This window comes from Scophthalmus maximus, chromosome 9 (assembly GCF_022379125.1).
Source record: "Scophthalmus maximus strain ysfricsl-2021 chromosome 9, ASM2237912v1, whole genome shotgun sequence".
In the NCBI taxonomy this organism is placed as follows: domain Eukaryota; kingdom Metazoa; phylum Chordata; class Actinopteri; order Pleuronectiformes; family Scophthalmidae; genus Scophthalmus; species Scophthalmus maximus.
The window spans coordinates 22,137,501-22,155,843 of NC_061523.1; the positions used below are offsets into that span (position 1 = coordinate 22,137,501).

The 18,343-nt window shown below is 42.4% G+C and overlaps 3 protein-coding genes across 6 annotated transcripts in view; 1 reads left to right on the plus strand and 2 right to left on the minus strand.

The window, feature by feature from the left end:
- il21 (interleukin 21) overlaps positions 1–2,002 on the minus strand; it is a 4,096-nt gene extending 2,094 nt beyond the window's left edge. Inside the window, exons 1-3 of one of the 2 annotated variants that reach the window (XM_047334511.1) lie at positions 1,072–2,002; positions 838–959; positions 686–727 (exon numbers count right to left, since the gene is read on the minus strand). In XM_047334511.1, the coding sequence (XP_047190467.1) occupies positions 686–727; positions 838–959; positions 1,072–1,258 (351 nt within the window). In that variant the 5' untranslated portion in view covers positions 1,259–2,002. Of the gene's footprint in view, positions 1–685; positions 728–837 lie in introns of both variants that reach the window. The other variant, XM_035650551.2, reaches the window with a different exon arrangement.
- bbs12 (Bardet-Biedl syndrome 12) overlaps positions 1–17,064 on the plus strand; it is a 32,524-nt gene extending 15,460 nt beyond the window's left edge. Inside the window, exons 1-2 of one of the 3 annotated variants that reach the window (XM_035650542.2) lie at positions 13,988–14,126; positions 14,990–17,064. In XM_035650542.2, coding sequence (XP_035506435.2) covers positions 15,007–16,884 — 1,878 coding nt within the window. In that variant the 5' untranslated portion in view covers positions 13,988–14,126; positions 14,990–15,006 and the 3' untranslated portion in view covers positions 16,885–17,064. Of the gene's footprint in view, positions 1–13,987; positions 14,127–14,754; positions 14,860–14,989 lie in introns of those variants that run through there. The other 2 variants (XM_035650541.2, XM_035650543.2) reach the window with 2 other exon arrangements.
- Positions 10,460–13,922, minus strand: cetn4 (centrin 4). Its single transcript, XM_035650548.2, has 5 exons — positions 13,782–13,922; positions 13,434–13,589; positions 12,014–12,142; positions 11,460–11,597; positions 10,460–10,725 (listed from the first exon to the last, which is right to left on the minus strand). The coding sequence occupies exons 1-5, from the start codon at positions 13,782–13,784 to the stop codon at positions 10,636–10,638; spliced, it is 516 nt and encodes a 171-aa protein (XP_035506441.1). The 5' UTR covers positions 13,785–13,922; the 3' UTR covers positions 10,460–10,635.
- Positions 17,065–18,343: the final 1,279 nt, after the last annotated feature.

An 18,343-nucleotide genomic window follows, 5' to 3' on the forward strand; every position in this document is an offset into this window, starting at 1 on the left:
AAAAGACAAGTATCTCTTTGTTATGAAAATTGTTTTGAGTTAATCTGATCCACCGCAGGCTTTTGAAAGATGGCAAACTTCTAACGCCACTGGCATCAGTCACTCTTAGAAATAACCAAACGCATGGTGGTGAGATATGATAAGACTACCAATCCCACGCCAAAATATACAATAAGAACAGATTTGATCTGAGGAGGTTTTCTTGTTCAACGACATTCAACTCCAGGACATAAAATCATTTTTGAAACAAATTTAATCTTTGCTTCATCAAAGAGCAAAATGATTTGACTTTATTTTCCACGTTTCAGCGTTCTCTAAAACGTTCCCGTGTCACGTTTGCTTACAAAGCTCCGACTGTTCGGAGACGACTGCAGAACAGTCTGGAATCAATGGAATCCATTTCATTTAGATAACCTAGCAGAAGATCCGATATTAAAAAATAATAATGACCTAATTGCATGTTTTAAATCTATATGATAAAATGGAACTAATTATGTATTCTTAATATCCAACGCATTTTCTGATTGCACACTTTCACTGCCGTCGATCTACTCCTACAGTGGCCCGCCACATGACAATTAGTAAGTAGTAGTAAGTGGGAGAGCAACAACAACAATGAGTAAGCGACCACAAATGTTAAGCGGGGCCGTGAACATGTCAAAGTCATGAGTTTGATCTGCTTTACCTCGATGTTCTCTGGCGGAGAGCTCAGCATCTTCTCGTTGAACTGCGTGAGACAAACGGAGAGTGTCGGGTTCACAACCGAGACTGTAGATGAGCAAAGTCTTGAAATATTTTTATTTTTTTTAAAAAAAAGCTAAATGTGGATGAACCTACCTGCACACTGTCTTTCACATCACTCAACTGCCTCAGGACCTCTTGTAATTTCCTGCCCTGGTCCGTTTTGGCGGCGGCGGCGGTGGCGGCGGCGTTGACCAGAGAGCAGCAGCAGCAGCAGACTGCGAAAAGGCAAAGAGCAGACAGCCTCATATTCTCAGCGTCAGGCAGCAGATTCACCGAAAGTCGCTATTCGAGAGGTTTACTGGAAATGTAGACGGCTGTGCCTCTTACCTTTTTTATACGTATCCCTGAGGACACAGGAAAACCACTTGTAGAGTTGGAAAGGTGCAGAAACTGGCGTGTGAGTAATGAAATTTTCTTTTCCACTGGCAGTCACCACTACGTGATACGACAGTGGCGTCAGGCGGCGTGCGCGCGCGTGTTTGTGTGCGTGCGTGCGTGGGGCAGACAGATGCATGTGTGTGTGTGTGTGTAAACGTATAGCTGTTGGGGTGCAGCCGACAGGAAACTACAGGGAGACGGCACTTCCCATTTTCACTTTGAATCATGGAGCCACAGCGGCGGCGTGTCATAGGTCTTCTCCGTGGGTGTGGTATTGACAACCTGATTGTACTCACGGACACCTACACACACACACACACACTAACGACAACATTAGTGCAAACGGAAAGTGTTCAGACTTCCTCACCGTTCACACCTTTTGTGTGACCTCATGCGTAAGAATCATTAACGGAGCAGAATATCATGAACCAGCCGATAGATTATTTATAAACTCACGCACTTAAATTTAGCAACTTGGTGACGTTTCAAAACGGCGCAACTAATGCACAGGATGGTTGCAGACTGTATCCGGAAGCTGTTTCCGATTAGAGAGAGCAGGTATGAACGGAGGGGAATGTGCATGTTCACTAGGATAAAGATTGGAACTAATAATAAAACAAAGATGTGTATCGGCGAAAGGAGTAAACGTGGCATGAAAATGTGTAACATGCTACAAAGATTTTCAAAAAAATACTTGAAGAGAAAATGCTCAACAAAGATAAAAGTGAGGCATGTATGGTTATGTATTTTGTTTATTTTATTTAATTTATTTTGATTTGTTATCTTCTGCAAGTAATACTCTATGTATATACAGAACTAACAATAATGAAAATAATAATAATACATATAATAAGATTGATAAGATCCTGAGGGACCTAAGAACAACATAAATATTAATAATATTAACAATAAAATATGATGTAAAAGGGGGTAGATGTAAGCAAATGCTTCAACCTTCATCCTTTCGGTCAGTGTTGAGCATAAAAGAGCTCAGATGACCCTTTGTTTCCTTGTTTTTTTACTATTTATGATATGTATGTGATCGAAATAAACTAATGTAAAGAAAAAAACTGAAAAATAGTTTTTTTTCGTTGCAAATTTATTAAAAAGATAAAACTGAAATATCACATTGACATAAGTATAAGTATAGACACTTGAACATCTTGCTCACGTGCCGTGATCATTTCCTCCTGCCTTGGAAGTTATGTTTTTTGGGGGGGTTATGGACAAATAAATCATCTAGGTTTCACACCACTTGCTTCTCTATTTTTGTAATTCTACACAAAGAAACTACACAGTCATGTGTAGGATTGTTCGGCGTTGGTTTCTACATCTTGATCGGGGTCCACTGGTGGTAAATGCAAGTGATCGGCCGTGACTTGGAGAGAGACACCGGCCTACATAAGGTCTCGCAGCAAGCTAACAATGCATATTACTGCCAAAGGCCAAATCACGGGGTCCACGCCAACATCATGCTCAGACACTTTATTGCCGTTCTTTAATTTTTTCACTCCTTATCACATGTTCGTCAGTGGATCTGCACCGTCAGCGTTTCATGCACAATCTTTACATCGGTCTTCCGCAAACCCAGAGAGGAGGAAGTGAGAGTGAGACTGAAAGAGAAAACCCCTCTTGTGCCTCTCTCTCTCTCGATCTCTCTTTTCCCCCCCTCTCTCTCTCTGTCCCCCTCTCTGACAGCGTAAGGGAAAAGGTGGGTGGGGGCTTCGACCGGTCTCAGAGGTGCATCACCCTATGACTCGGCTCTTATCAGGGAGTCACTTGTGTGATGCACGTACACACAAGGGAAAATCTCAGGTCCATTTTGGAATTCACGAGAATTTTCCTCCGCTGGAACCCCATCAAGGGAACCCTTCGTATAACCCAGCTGACTCTGTGTGTTATGACCCACATTAGGGCACAAAGGTATCACTATTTCCCTCAGGTTATTATTTTATGTAATATAATATCATCTTATATGATTAAATCAGATTCTGACGTGTTTCATCTCAAAACTCACCTGATCACAAAGGTTTTTGACCAATAGATCACATTATCTCCAGCAAGCATTTTTGTTTTGGTGATTACCTTCTTTGTTTTCCTTACTCTGTAAAGCGGCCTTCGATACTGCAAAAAAAGTTAATTATTATTATTAATTATTCTTTTTTTTATTGTGTGAGAGAAACAAGAAAGAAACATGTATTTAGCCCTTATTTTTGTGAGGACTATTTTGAGTATTGAGCACTTTTTTTGTGAGCGGAGAGGGTTCCTACAGGTTTATGAACGGAGAGGTTTCTAGGCTTGTGAGCGGAGAGGGTTCTAGGTTTATGAGCGGAGTGGGTTCCTCTAGGTTTGTGAGCGGAGAGGGTTCTAGGTTTATGAGCGGAGTGGGTTCCTCTAGGTTTGTGAGCAGAGAGGGTTCCTACAGGTCTGTGAGCGGAGAGGGTTCCTACAGGTCTGTGAGCGGAGTGGGTTCCTCTAGGTTTGTGAGCGGAGAGGGTTCCTACAGGTCTGTGAGCGGAGAGGGTTCCTACAGGTCTGTGAGAGGAGAGGGTTCCTACAGGTCTGTGAGCGGAGAGGGTTCCTACAGGTCTGTGAGCGGAGAGGGTTCCTACAGGTCTGTGAGCGGAGAGGGTTCCTACAGGTCTGTGAGCGGAGAGGGTTCCTACAGGTCTGTGAGCGGAGAGGGTTCCTACAGGTCTGTGAGCGGAGAGGGTTCCTACAGGTCTGTGAGAGGAGAGGGTTCCTACAGGTCTGTGAGAGGAGAGGGTTCCTACAGGTCTGTGAGAGGAGAGGGTTCCTACAGGTCTGTGAGCAGAGAGGGTTCCTACAGGTCTGTGAGAGGAGAGGGTTCCTACAGGTCTGTGAGAGGAGAGGGTTCCTACAGGTCTGTGAGCGGAGAGGGTTCCTACAGGTCTGTGAGCGGAGAGGGTTCCTACAGGTCTGTGAGAGGAGAGGGTTCCTACAGGTCTGTGAGCGGAGAGGGTTCCTACAGGTCTGTGAGCGGAGAGGGTTCCTACAGGTCTGTGAGCGGAGAGGGTTCCTACAGGTTTATGAACGGAGAGGTTTCTAGGCTTGTGAGCGGAGAGGGTTCTAGGTTTATGAGCGGAGTGGGTTCCTCTAGGTTTGTGAGCAGAGAGGGTTCTACGTTCGTAAGCGGAGAGGGTTCCTGGTGAGAAATGTCTAACCCTGGTCCACATCCAGCTTGACTGTTCTTCTGACTTCTTTATATCATTGGTTAATTAAGAAGGTCCCCGTTAATTAGAAGAACCTCAGAACATCTGGACCTAAATATTCCCATTGATGACTAATTAACATTTACAAAATGAAAGGATCTTCTGATGAAGTGCAGAGCTAATGAAAGAGGAGAAGCCCCCAAACATTTTTCTCACTCATCAAATGTTTCTAATATTTTTACACATTAGTTAAAGTAAAGTAGTCAGTTATGGCTTGAAAGTAAGTGGAACCATTTTGCCAAAAATGAAAGTCCCCATCTGCACACGAGAGCTCGAGCTTTTTCCTTTAAATTTTGTGAAAGGTTGCCGCACCGAGAAGTAATTTTCGGTGATGACTAAAAAGCTCAGGGTTGAAGAGGTGTCGCGGCATGAGCTGCTCTTTGTGGTCGGCCAGAGTGTTAAATACAGGCGCAAAAAAAAAGTGTGACTTGAATTGAGGCAGCGCTCGAGAGGAGACCGACGGGAGGTCAACAGGTCGAAAGGTTGCATGGGAGATTAGACTCCATTCGTTCTGGCTGGGTGTTCCATTAACTGAAAACTGAGGGTGTCGACTGGTTACAGATTTTGTGTTGATACAAGTTAAGGAGCACTTCTCTTTTATTGTATATCTGTGTTTTCCCTTTGGATTTCTATGGGCCGTGTACCAACTTTGTCAATTTTGTATTTCCAGTAAAAAAAACTGACTTTTGATAGTGATTGACATAATGAATTACTACGACAGGTAAAAGCTTATCATTAAGAAAATGTAACCAAATCATTTTTTTTAATGAATATCCTGAAAAAATTAATAAAAACAGCACGATCAAGGTTTTATAGACTTTACTGTGGTCACAGTTGGGAGAAGTTCTCCATCACGCTGATGTTAAATGACGTAGATTTGCTGTTATGAATTTAGTAAAAGGAGAGGATTGTTGTGAGTTCAGAGCTGTAACGGTTAACCGATTAGTAATCGACTACTAAATTAATCGCCAACTATTTTCATCATCGATTAATCGGTTCAAGTAGTTCAAAATTCTCTGATTTCCGCTTCTTCAATGTGAATATTTTCTGGTTTCTTTGCTCGTCTGTGACAGTAAACTAAATATCTTTGGTGTTTGGACAAAACAAACATCATGTTGGAGTTTTGGGAAACACGATCGACATTTTTCACCATTTTATGACATTTTATGGACCAAACAACTAATCGATTAATCCAAGACATAATCGTCAGATTAATCAATTATGAAACTAACTGTTAGCCCGATGTGAGTTAACTAATACTGTAACACTTTTGTCACTTATAATTATTTTTTTCCTACATCAGGAAAACTTGTTTTTTTATTCTATGTGACGTGGGAGTTGTTTGGTTTTCCACTGAACTCTATTTCACAGTTGCTCTCAGGGCAGATGTCAGCTGTTGTTGCTCATTCGTATAATTTATTTTTTGTTTTGACTTGATGTCGTCAGTCACACATACTGAAATTATCAAAAAAAATATTTTTTACTTGTATTATTTACTTTTATTATTATTACATGTTTAACCTAGATTTACAACTGTTCCAATATGATAAAATGTACATTTAAAAAAACAAAAACAGCACTGTTGCTGTGAAATTTGTCCAATTATAGTTTGTGTGTGGGCGAGTTAGAAGAAATATTAGTCACCTTTTGTTTTTGTAGTGAAAGTTTCACCCATCTACTCACCATCATTTAAAACCTTTGTATTGACATGATGGTGAGTACATGGTTACATTTACATTACATGCTTGTATTTAAAACTATAACTCCATCGTGCAAATGTGTTTTCTCCATCTTACATGTACATGTAGTTCACTTCCTACTCTCACTTTCCTACACAGCGGTCTTCCCTCCGTAAACAGCTCGCGTTTCCGGGCTTGCATGGCGAAGGTTGAAAGTTTGCACGCAACACATGCACATATTGGAATATTGCGGGATATTGTTTAGATTAGGAAAATGCACATGAGTGTATATTGCATGTTGCAAGGTTAAGTGAAGGTGATTGAGGAAAGCGAGCGTGCACGATATTACTGGAAGTGCACAGGAAGAGTGAAGGAGCGTGTGGGTGGGGGATCGCCTGCGTTTGATCCGCAGCAGGGATGACACAGCTCGTTCACAATCACTGATTCATTTTTCACTGAATTTAAACACTGTACCAGTTTAGTTATGTTTAAAATAAAGAATTCAGCTCTTCTTGATTATTTGTTATCGAGTAAATTATCAAAAATTACAACGGCGATGTGCCGGATGGCAGCACAGGAGAGTTCAGTGTCGTGTCGCCACCGTCAGACAGTTTCCAATTGTTGTTTGCGGCATAACTAAAAAAGATTCCTTGCCATATTTACGACTTCATTTTTCCAGATCATATGACTCGAATCCGATAATTGTGACCGGATGACACACACACACACACACACACACACACACACACACACACACACACACACACACAAAAGGGCTGGAAGATTGATGTTATTATTCAGTGACTTGATCAACCAGGATAATAAGAAGATCTTTCTTCTGAAAGTGTCAATTTTCTCTTTTCCTAGAAGACTTGTGTAAGATCGGGTCTCGGTAGTTGGAATCCGGGCCCCAAATCCATCTTGTTCAAAAAGTATCATTTTTGTTTCTGTTTTATTAAGTTGATTTTTTTCCTCACATTTTTGGGGGATTGTGTATCAGACTAAGTAAGAAATGTCAAGATAAAACTTTGCCCTGTGCTGATCTGTAACATCCGTTTATCTTTGTCTTCTTTTTTTAAACTAAATTATAAAATTCAAAAATATTTTATAGATTAGACTTTTTAAATCACATTGTTCTCACATGCTGAAATGAATTGAATTTAATCTTAGAAATCCAGCTGAACATGAATAATCTCAACAAATAATCTCAACAAACAAACAAAAAAGTTCTAATTTAATATCATATCCAAATGTATTGTTGAAGTTGCTCTTAATCATCACTTAAATCAACTAAAGTACAAAACTTCATGTGCTTTTTACATCCTGCGTTTTATTCAGCGTGATATCTAATTAGCTGAGGGGACGTCCTTTAGATCAGGTACAGTCCTTGTCAACCAAGCGTTTCTTCTTTTCTTTTTTTTCCTTTTCCATACTTGCGTACACCTGAACTAGTCAAATCCTTACAGGTGATTGGTTGAGAGCTCACCAAACAGGCAGACGAGGACGAGTATTAGAAAAGAAATGCAGCATCAGCTTCAGCTCCGTCATGTGTCGCCTACACTCACTGCAACATCTCCAAAATCATACAACGGCTCATATGACGACATTTCTTTTACATTGTGTTCACAGATTGGAATAAAAAGAAAGAAAGAACGCGCCGACTGTTCTGTGGTTGTCGTAGAAACAAACTCAAATGTATCTCCAGTGGCACATGTACAAAAATCGATGCAAAATATACTAAAATACCTCAAAAGGAGGAGTTTCAGAAACACTGTCTTCCATATCACAATATTCCAATTTCTTGGATTTCTGATATATATACACAAATCAATCTATAGATATAAATGTGAAGTTAAAAAGCAAACATACCAATGAAGCAGCCACTGTCACTTCTTCTAGGCACAATGACGGTTATTAGTTCGCCTTCACCGTGTCTTACTCAGAGGGGGCTTGAGATTATAGGCTGCTGCCTGGCACGTACGGTGACACATCCTCGACCTTTGAGGGTTAAAAATGACAGATCGTGTTTTACCAGCAGCTCTCGCGGCATATAGTGTGTTTTGGAAAAATGCATCGTTTTATGGGAAAAGCAAAACGAGCACAGCGGCGCAGTGGGAGTATTGAACCGAGGCGCTCTTCAACCACAACAGTGCAGGGGAATAACGGCTGAGGGGCTGTGACGGTGGTTCAAGGGCACGAAACCCGCCAGAAAGCTTCCAACTCCTAAATGGAAAGTTCTAAGTTCAAACCATCCGCATGTTTGCTCGGCAACACCTACTCTTCAATAAAAATGGCTGCCTCCATGCGAACAAAACATCCTGCTACGGTGCCATCAGAGTTATTAATCTGGTTAAAGGGGCAGTAAGTGATTTTGGAGAAAGCTTGTTTCTCTAGTTGTTGTTGTTGTTGTTGTCGTTGTTGTTGTTGTTGTTGTGAATTCACTGCTCTCGCCACTAGGCCAGAACCGTGGAGCTGCAGCGCCGCCCGCCAGAACGTCTCCTTAAGGTGTCGACGAGTGACGTTTACAAACTGCGCTCACGGGGTCGTGTGGTGCGGTCCGCGCCATTTTTTCTGGGGGGGGGGGGGGGGGGTTTCTTCGATTTACCGAGCCTGAGCTGCGCTGGGGGAAAAAAATCGGGGTTTTCGGAAGCGACAGCTTCAGACCGGTGAGGAAACATTCGCTGATTTTTACAAAAAAGGTGTATTGCCCTTTAATACCCTTTTCTTTTTCTTTTTTTATTGAATCTTTAAGGTTCCATAAAGTTCCTGTGAATTCAGAAACAATCTCCTCAAAACAGGATTACTTGAGTTTTGAAAGAATGGAGGGTTTTTCATGCTCCACAGCAGCAGTAGAAACATTCAAAACATATTTTTGGGGAAAACATAAAGGTTAAATCAAGACCACAGAAGTGCTGACACGCGAAGCCCCGGGCTTTCAAATTCTTCCAAACCACCGGGATATACTGTACGATTCTGTAATTGTCTGCGTCCACTCAAAGCGAACTTCATCAGCGTTGTTTCAGCTCTCACCTGGTGAGTGCGGTGCACTTTGAACTCAAGAGAAAGGTTGGACGGATTTGAGTCACACAGCGAGCGACACGAGATCGACTTTAGAAACACCGGCCTCTAGATCATCTGTGTCACTTCCAAGTTTCAGCAAAGACAATTAAACGGAATCTATTATGTGAATTCCACATTCTGGCATTTGGAATTTGGCACAGGGAGAAGATAACGGTCTTGAATGAAGCGGCCTGTAAGAAAATGTCAGGAGACGTGTTCAAAAAGAGGAAAGTCCTGAACGGGGCCACATTTCTGTTTTTCATGCCATCAAAACGTTTCATAGGTGGATATGTTTTCAAAAACTCATCTTGGGAAAAAAAACTTTTCATATTTTCCGCCTCATGTTCCTCTGCAGGTAATCAGAACTTTCACAATCAGTGGCAAGCATCCTCAAAATAATAAACAGCCGCCTGACGGCTCGGAAAATCACGTCACTGCAATATCCTGTTGTTTTTCTTTTTAAAAAACAAATGTATGGTGTTTTTTTTTGCCAAAACCAGACTTCCGCTGTGTTTTACCATTAATCAGCAGGAGCATCTTTTCATATAAAGATGCTCAGAACACGTAGGCAGGACGGTGTCGTATTCTGTATCTTCAGACGATGACTTGACTTCAGGAACTCAGCGCATGAAGTTAGAGTCCCTTTACTGAGATACTCATCTCGGGTTCTCGTCTTCGGCAGCTTTAGTCGACTTTCACTGGCTTGTTCCCCGACATCGGTCCCGTTGTGTTGTGCTTTGCCGGCTGCAGCACCGCAGCAGACACTTAAAACAAGTTTGCAGTTCTGTTTCTACAGACGCAGCGCCGGGTTTCAATAGAGAGACAAAGTCAGAAACTGACACTCTGAAGAGGAATGTTTCTTATTTGTACATCAGACTCATGCAAACATACAATCTTTGTCATTTGACACTGCATGTTTACTAGAACCCGGCTGATACGAACGGTTTTGGTCCAATTCCGATATTAGGGAGTACAAAAATGTCTGAACCGGTACATGTTTATATAAAATTTGCAGCAATTCCTAAGATGTCTTTATCAAACTGTTAAGACAAAGAAATGTAATTGAGGTTCGATATATTGCAGCTTAACCATAATTTTTTAAAAATAAATAATGGATAAAAATAAAACATATACAATCAAATATGAGGAACTTGAATTAAGAAAATATATATTTTTTTAGTAAGTAAACTGTAAATATAAATGCAAATCTTTTCTGAACTTTTTTTGGGAAAGTACGTTTTGGTATTGGCAATCGTAAACGCAGATATTGATGTTTGTGATGGGTTCATATCGTCAGATCTCATCGGCTTTCAAATTCAATACCGACAGTGATAATGTTAAAAAAGTAAGAGCCGGCAAATCAACTGTGATGAAATATTATTTATTCGTCTTGCATTGTAGAAAGTTGTGTGCAAAGATACAATACGTTAAAAATATTTATTTACAAACCAAGTCTGAAGAAAAGCTACGGAGAAAAAACTGCTCAGTTAAAAATCAAACGTGATTCTTTAAAAAAACGATGAGATTGTGACGCTCAAAGTTCAGTAGAGATTGGTCTTCTTCATTATCCTCAGGAACTCCAGCTCGCTGACTTCCCCGTCTCCGTCCCGGTCGGCTTCCTCGATCATTTCCTGAAAAGGATTAGAAACGTGGGGAAGAGGTTTTCATGAAAAACTGGACTGTAAACAAAACACACCAACTCAGAGAGAACGGATCACTGGCGCCCTGGAAATGGTTACGTTGGAAAAGATAAAGCTTTTAGTTTGGGCACCTGTGGAAAATTTCCTAATGTCGCAATAATCTTTCATTAATATACCTCCTTTCTCTGTTCTTCATTTTTATGCATGTGTATATACATTTGTATATATATTTACAGTAATTGTTTCATTAATTTCTTATATTAAAAAAAGGAGGGAAAGAATTTATGTCTATGTATACATATATGTATCTATGTTCATCTATTTATGTTGACATTTAGGATCATATCCCATGTTATCTATAATGTAGATCAAGAAGATGAAGGTATTGATAAAATTGAATGTGCCGTGATTAGATGTTTGAGGGTCTGCCATAGATTTGTAAATTGGTTTGGCTGTTGTCTTGGTTATATTGACAAGAAAAGAAAGAAAAAGGATACATGGTGTGATGCAATTTGCTCCACAAGAAATACTTATACACATGAATCCAGCAATGAAATGTTACGCGTTCTGTCTGTTGTAATGTGCCACCTCACCACTAGATGCTACCAAATCCTACACACTGAACCTTAGTTCAGAGAACACGCAGTGTTAGATTTCACAAGATAATGATCAATACACCAATTAATCCTTTGTAAGAAGTAAATATGTGGGCGGAGCCACGTTACCTGTAGCTCCTCGTCGGTGAGGTTTTCGCCCAGCTCCTTGGCAACTCGCTTGAGATTCTTGAATGAGATCTTTCCTGTGCAGTCGTCGTCGAACAGCCGGAAAGCCTTCATGATCTCCTCTCTGGAGTCCTTCTCGCTCTGGTAACGGCGAACAGGGACAAACACAAAGTGTCCAGAGACAAAACTGCACCAACAGCTGACAGCAAGAGCCAACGAGCAAAAAGCCAAAATCAAATATTGTCTGGTGTTCCTTTTTGATTTGTAGAAAATCTTTCATGTTAATGTTTTTTGACAATAACTGTGTTATTCTTTCAAGACCAATGTAAAAGCATTTTCACTTATTTTGCCATTCAAACACATTTTTCTGGCATTTCAGCAACTATTTTTAAAACATCTGATTGCAACTGTAGAAACTTATGAAGAGATTGTTAGTTTCAAGAGCCACATTGCAGTACAACAACTCTGAACTGTCTTTTTTCGGGGACTGGAAATCTCAATTCATCAGCTTCTGAGAAGTTTCCCCGTTCCGCTTGTGCGGCAGCAGCAGCACTCACCATCTTCAGAGTCATCATACTGAGAAAGTCGTTGAAGTCAATCGTCCCGGAGCCTTCCTTATCAATGTCTGCGATCATCTTCTTGATCTCCTCTTTCTTCGGCTCGAACCCGAGGGCCCTCATGGCAACCTGCGGCATGAACGCATTGTTTTTTTAACGTCATTTGTTCGTACTACGAAGACAGAGCTCAACATAACCCCAGGATAAGTTTTGGTTATCTGGCTTTACTTAACCCAACATTGACCATCCCGGACGGCGCTACGAAGCTGGATGTCAACTGTAGAGCTGCAACAGTTAATCGATTAGTAATCGACTACTAAATGAATCGCAAAATTCTGTGATTTCAGTTTCTTCAATGTGACTATTTTCTGTTTTCTTTGCTCCTTTGTGACAGTAAACTAAATATCTTGTGTGTGGATGAAACAAAACATCATCTTGGGGTTTAGTTTTTTTTTTTTTTTTTTTTACCATTTTATGGACCAAACAACTCATCGCCAAAATAATTGATAATGATAATAATCCTAAATTGCAGCCCTAATCAACTGTCTGTGTTAACCCTGGGTTTTCCAATCCGGTAGCGCGCGCATTTACGTGGAAGAGGCGTCATCACAGGCGGCATTGTCAGGACTATGAATAAAGATTGAAATATGACACGAAAAACAAACACAGAATGTAAAAGTGACATTCTACAAAGTGAAATGAAATCAGTGTGATCAAACATCTCAAATAAGAAAATCAAATCATCATCACAACTGTTCATTCATGATCATGATGGGAAATATTGATCTGTGTGTGTGTGTGTGTCATTGATCTGATTAGTAAGTAGTCGACCTGGTACCTTATAGGGCTGCAACTAACCATTATTTTAATTATCGATCATTCTGTCGATTATCTTCTCGGTTACTTTTTTGGTCCATAAAATGTTGTAAAAAGGTGAAAAATGTCACTCGTGTTTCCCAAAACCTCCAGATGAAGTTTTGTTTTGTCCACACACCAAAGATATTTAGTTTACTGTCACAGAGGAGCAAAGAAACCAGAATATATTCACATTTAAGAAGCTAAAATCAGAGACTTTTTTTCTCATAAAAACTACTTGAACTGATTATCAAAATAGTTGGCGATCAGTTTTGCAGTCGATTACTAATCGATTAACTGTTGCAGCCCCAGTGGCTTTGATCCCTTATCTCGAATCTTGCACCTGTTGCTGAGCAACACGAGTTGCCATGGTGATTTACCCCGCGGACAACAGAACCAGCTTCGTAGGACGAAAAACAACAACCTCAGAGTTAAACCCCGAAGTTTACCTCGATAACCGCCGATCCTGCTTCGCGGTACAGGCCCCCGTGCAACATTCGATGCACGATACTCAACAACAACAACAACAACAACAACAACAGCAGCAGCAGCAGCAGCAGCTAACCTTCAGCTCCTTCACGTCGATCGTCCCGCTGCCGTCGGTGTCGAACAGATCGAACGCCTCCTTGATCTCTTGCTTCTGCTCCTCGGTCAGCTCGATCTTGGGACCCGCCTTCTTCCTCTGGCCGGCCGAGGGAGCTGGTTTTCGGTAACCTGAAGCCTGGAACAGCCACCGGGAGAAGTTGTTAGCATCATGCTAGTTAGCATCATGCTAGCTTAGCCTCCACGCTGCCCCACCACATCAAAAAGAAACACGTTTACAGGCTAAAGAAAAATAGACGGCATGTCACGAGAAACTCCACAAGTGAACCGTGCATCCAATTCATACTAATAATGTTTATAAAGTGTTTACCATTTAAATGAACGATACAAGCAGGAAAACTTCTGTGTTGCGTTTGTTTGTGAGTCGGACGTGAAGAAGAAAAAAAAACTGGTAGCAACGGCTGTTTGTTTTCTCTTCCTGTCTAATGACGTGCGAGGTGGCCAATAGGAACCACGGGAGCACTGTGACGTGCGCAAAACAACCAATCGAAAAGGCTCTTGGGCGGGTTTTTCTAAAGAAGGTCAGCCAATGGTTGAGATCGTTTCGTCGTCTCCCAGCAACCGGGGAAGCGTGACGCATGCGCACTGTGATTATGAATCGTCGGAGACGGGGGCAGCAGGAACTGACAGAGCTATAAAATCTTAATAAAATAAGGTAATGTCATATTCTTTATGAATATATATATATATATATATATGAGGTTTGTATCCCAGGCAACGCTCATGCGTATCACCTTACGTTAGACTGTTTGATTGACAGGCTGGATTTAGTTGGAAAGTTAATGTGTTTTCTGAAGACAGCTTGTTAGCTTAACTTGCTAGAAGTCTGCTCAGCTGTTAATCTGGCTTCTTTTTGGTGCGGTGGTGTTTTTGTGATCTAGTCTGATACAGATGATAACATTGAAAAGAAATGCATTCAAACCGTGCAGCGAGTAAACACTAAAATGAGCCTTTATTTCAAGTGGTAATGAAGAGTTGTTGTTTTTTTATTTCATGACCGAAAAACACAAACTGTTGCACGTGCTTCTGAGTCAGTGAATATCAAACATGGAGATAATCTTCTGCTGGGTTGCGTGTGGCAGCCAGTGTGAGCCAGAACACACTGCATAAGTTTGCCAGAATGTTTATGAAAAATTCAGTTCAATTCAATTGTCTGCTGCTTTTGTCATATTTCACAGTGAAATTTGATATCATCAGGTTTCCGGCTGTTTGTCAAACGAAAACAAGACATTTGTTGATGTTGTTGATTTTATTGACAAAAAGAATAATCAATTTATTAAACAAAACCAACCAGAGAGCGCAATGGTTAAGAATCCTTCAAAAAAATGTCCCAGATCCGGATCCCTCCCAAGATCACCTGTTACCATGTGAGATAAAAAAAGGCGGAGGTAAAAGAAATCGTAACAATTATCATAATCCATGTGAACTCTGCAGTTTAACGCAGTAAAAAGAGACTATTTGTGGGATTTTTACTTTGCAAAAGGCAGACAAATTAAGACTTTCCTCTTCCTTTTACAGTTCAGGCTCCTCCAGTGATGCTGGGAAGTACAGTAATAAACCACCGACAGCACGTTGGACTGCAGGAGCTCTCGGCGCTGGCAGGAGTCACACATTCTTTTTTGGGACCCGATAAAACGTACAAGTTCATCCAGGACGACGCGAGCGGGGAGTCGGCTCTCGTGCGCTCGTGCTTCCGCCTCTTTGAGAACCTGGAGCTGACCTGCGCGGTGGGTCAGCTGGTTCACGAGACCATCCAGGCCCACCAGAGGGTCTACGGCACAGGGTCGGGATGCCTGCTGTTTCTGGCGGGGGCGTGGAGCCGTGCGGCTGTGGAGTGCCTCCAGAGGGGAATTTCGGTACCGCACGTCGTCGCGGCGATGTCTGAAGCCATTGAGGTGTGCGAAGATGTTTGCAGGATTTGCAGCATCTCAATTGAGGGTCTTGGGGCGACGCAGTCAGAAGAGGGCGGCGCTGCGACCCCTCATGGTTCAGGACTTCAGCTGTCGAAGAAATCCGTCCCAAGGGCTTCACGGGCATCGTGTCACAAGACTCTCAACATCAGCGGACAAAGGAAAATAAAACTAAGCAGACACTTTTATGAGGCCGAGGCTAAAACACAACCCGATCAGCCTGAGCCCCCTAACATCACGTACTTAGCTGATGCTTTGAGCCACGGTTGTGTTGACGCAATGAATTTAGCGGTGGAAGCCAACCGGCTGCAATCTAAAGACAATCAAGATGTCGGTTGTTCCACGTTCGACGTAACCAAAGTGTTGACTTGTGTCGTACCTGGTTTACCAGAGGAGCGTTCGTGTGTTCTACCGGGCTGCGTTGTTCTTTTATCTGTCGAACAGGCGTCGGTGGCCCTTCGTTTAAGAGAGCAGCCCGTGAACGTCGCTCTCATCAACGGAGATTTGTCACACGACTTCCGCCATCTTGGCTTCAAGAGGCCCGCGGGGATACAGCAAGTGAGCGACCGGTCGGCTTTGCTCGGTTCGAGCCCGGAGGAAGAGTGGCTGGTAAAGGTCGTGGCACTTCTGCTGAACCTGGAGTTGAACCTGATACTGGTGAGTGGGCTCGCCAGTGAGAAAGTGATTCAACGCTGCTGCGGGCATCGCATACTTGTGGTGGAGAAAGCCAAGGCGTCCGTTTTGAAGGCCTTCGCCGACGCGACGGGAGGCGTCCCCGTGACGTACGCCACGCAGCTGACCAAGCACTGTGTCGGCACAGGGGCGAAGGTCGCGACGTGGAGGGAACTCCACGAGTCCGCGACAGCAGTCAATATTTCCGCCCGTGGGAACGGCGGGTTGGTCACGGTGGTCCTCACGAGCTGTGTGCGCGGCAAGCTGCAGGCGCTGGAGGACCAGTTCTGGGCCTGCGCTCATCGTTTACACCGCGCACTGAAGGACCGAGCCGTCCTGCCTGGTGCCGGGGCGACAGAAATGCTTTGTGTTCGTCGCCTCCAGAAGCGAGCGGGGCACCGCTCAGAGACGAGTGGTGCCCCTACAGAGGCAGAAGGTGCAGTCAACCCTTACAGGGGTGAGGTGTTTCGCCTCATGGCGGATGGTTTAATCGATTACGTATCCACTGTAATGTTTAACACCGGAAGGTTTTCAAAAGTCAAAGCCAGGACGGCGCTGAGACAACAACTGCAGGAGTGTAACGGACACGTGGGCACCGCTGCAAAGTTCTCACAGGTTTTTTCAGAGGGCGAAAACGAGGACGGCGCTTTTGTCTCGGAGGCGAAACCCGCCGGCGCGCCGTCAATGAAAGTCTACGATAATCTGAGCGTGAAGCAGGAAGCGTGGAGGAAAGCCTTGGACCTGGTTCTCCTGGTCTTACAGACCGACGCCGAGGTCGTCACGGGCGTAGAACAAAAAACTGCTGCGGAGGAAAATCTGATGCTGTTATAATCTTCATGAAGCCTCTTGGGGATTTATTTGATACGACTTTATGACTGTAGGTTTTTCAGGGCTGCAACTAACGATTATTTTCATAATCGATTAATCTGTCGATGACTTTCTCGATTAATCGATTAGTTGTTTGGTCCATAAAATGGACCTCAAACCTCAAGATGAGGTTTTGTTTTGTCCACACACCAAAGATATTCAGTTTACTGTCACAGAGGAGCATCTACTTGAACCGATTAATCAATTATCAAAATAGTTGGCGATTAATTTAGATGTCGATTACTAATCGATTAATCAATTAACTGTTGCAACTCTACATGTTTTTGTTCCCAGATGGGTTCAAAGTTTATTTAGTCTGCAAAAATATCTTACTTAATGTTGAATTAGTTTTTTTTAATGATTTCCCCCCTCGTTTTTTTGTCTTCTATGACTAGCCAAAAGACAATTGTCCAACAATTGAGATAAACAATTAAAATCTATAAATAAAATACGAGGTTGAGTTCTTCCCCCACCACACGGGGGTGACAAATGATTATATGACATCGTAGCCTACCTGACTCCTGACTCACATTTCAAACATGCCTACTGAATAAAACTAGGATGCAAGAAAGGAGGCACGAGGCGTGAAGTGACCTCCAACTTATTTTCTTTTTGGAAAGTTGAGTTTCCAAAATTGGAGTGATATCAATCTGATTGCTCCTTTTAACCCTTTGCCATTCTGACCTGCTGGACATTGGAAAAGCCGTGACAAAGGAGGACAGAATCATGCAAGCATACAATGAAGGTCAAACTTGAATTTAATTTGGCATTTTCATCACACTTTCTGTTTTGGAAAAACTCCCTGAAATTCACTTTTATGTTCATTAATAACCGAGCCTGACTCACCTGAGAGGAGTTGCACGTGATCCTGTAGACACCTCGCCTTCACGCGCACTTCATCCTGGGAAAAACAAACACAAGTTGAATTTCCGTCTCTTGGAGCACGGGAGGAAGTTTTGCCTTTGCCAGTTTGTCCATTTAGTCCTGGTTACACTTCTTTTAACGATATTTGCCTTCACTTCATTTTGACACTTGAACGCCGACTCTGCTTCCCTGGCAACCCCGTGGTGGTTTTATGACCCGCTCCGTCGCAGTGGGAATAACTGATGGGGAAGGAACACCTCCAGACAGACGGGATGTTTTTGGTTAAGTCTCACTTCGCCGGGTCGGGAAGTTATTTCAGTTGTTTGAATCCTGGAAGACTTTTAATATATTTCCTACTCATACGTGATCATTCAAAGGTCACAGGAATATTGGAAATAAAAGAACCAAAGCTCTCTGACCTTTGCGTGTCTTAAAACAAGTTTTCTAAAAGTAGTTTCCTCCTGTAATTGAGGCCAAAATTTACAAAACTTTAAATGAGTATAAAACTTGTTGGGTATCGGTTGACGGAACTTCATCTCAGCCTGGCAAACTTGCGTGG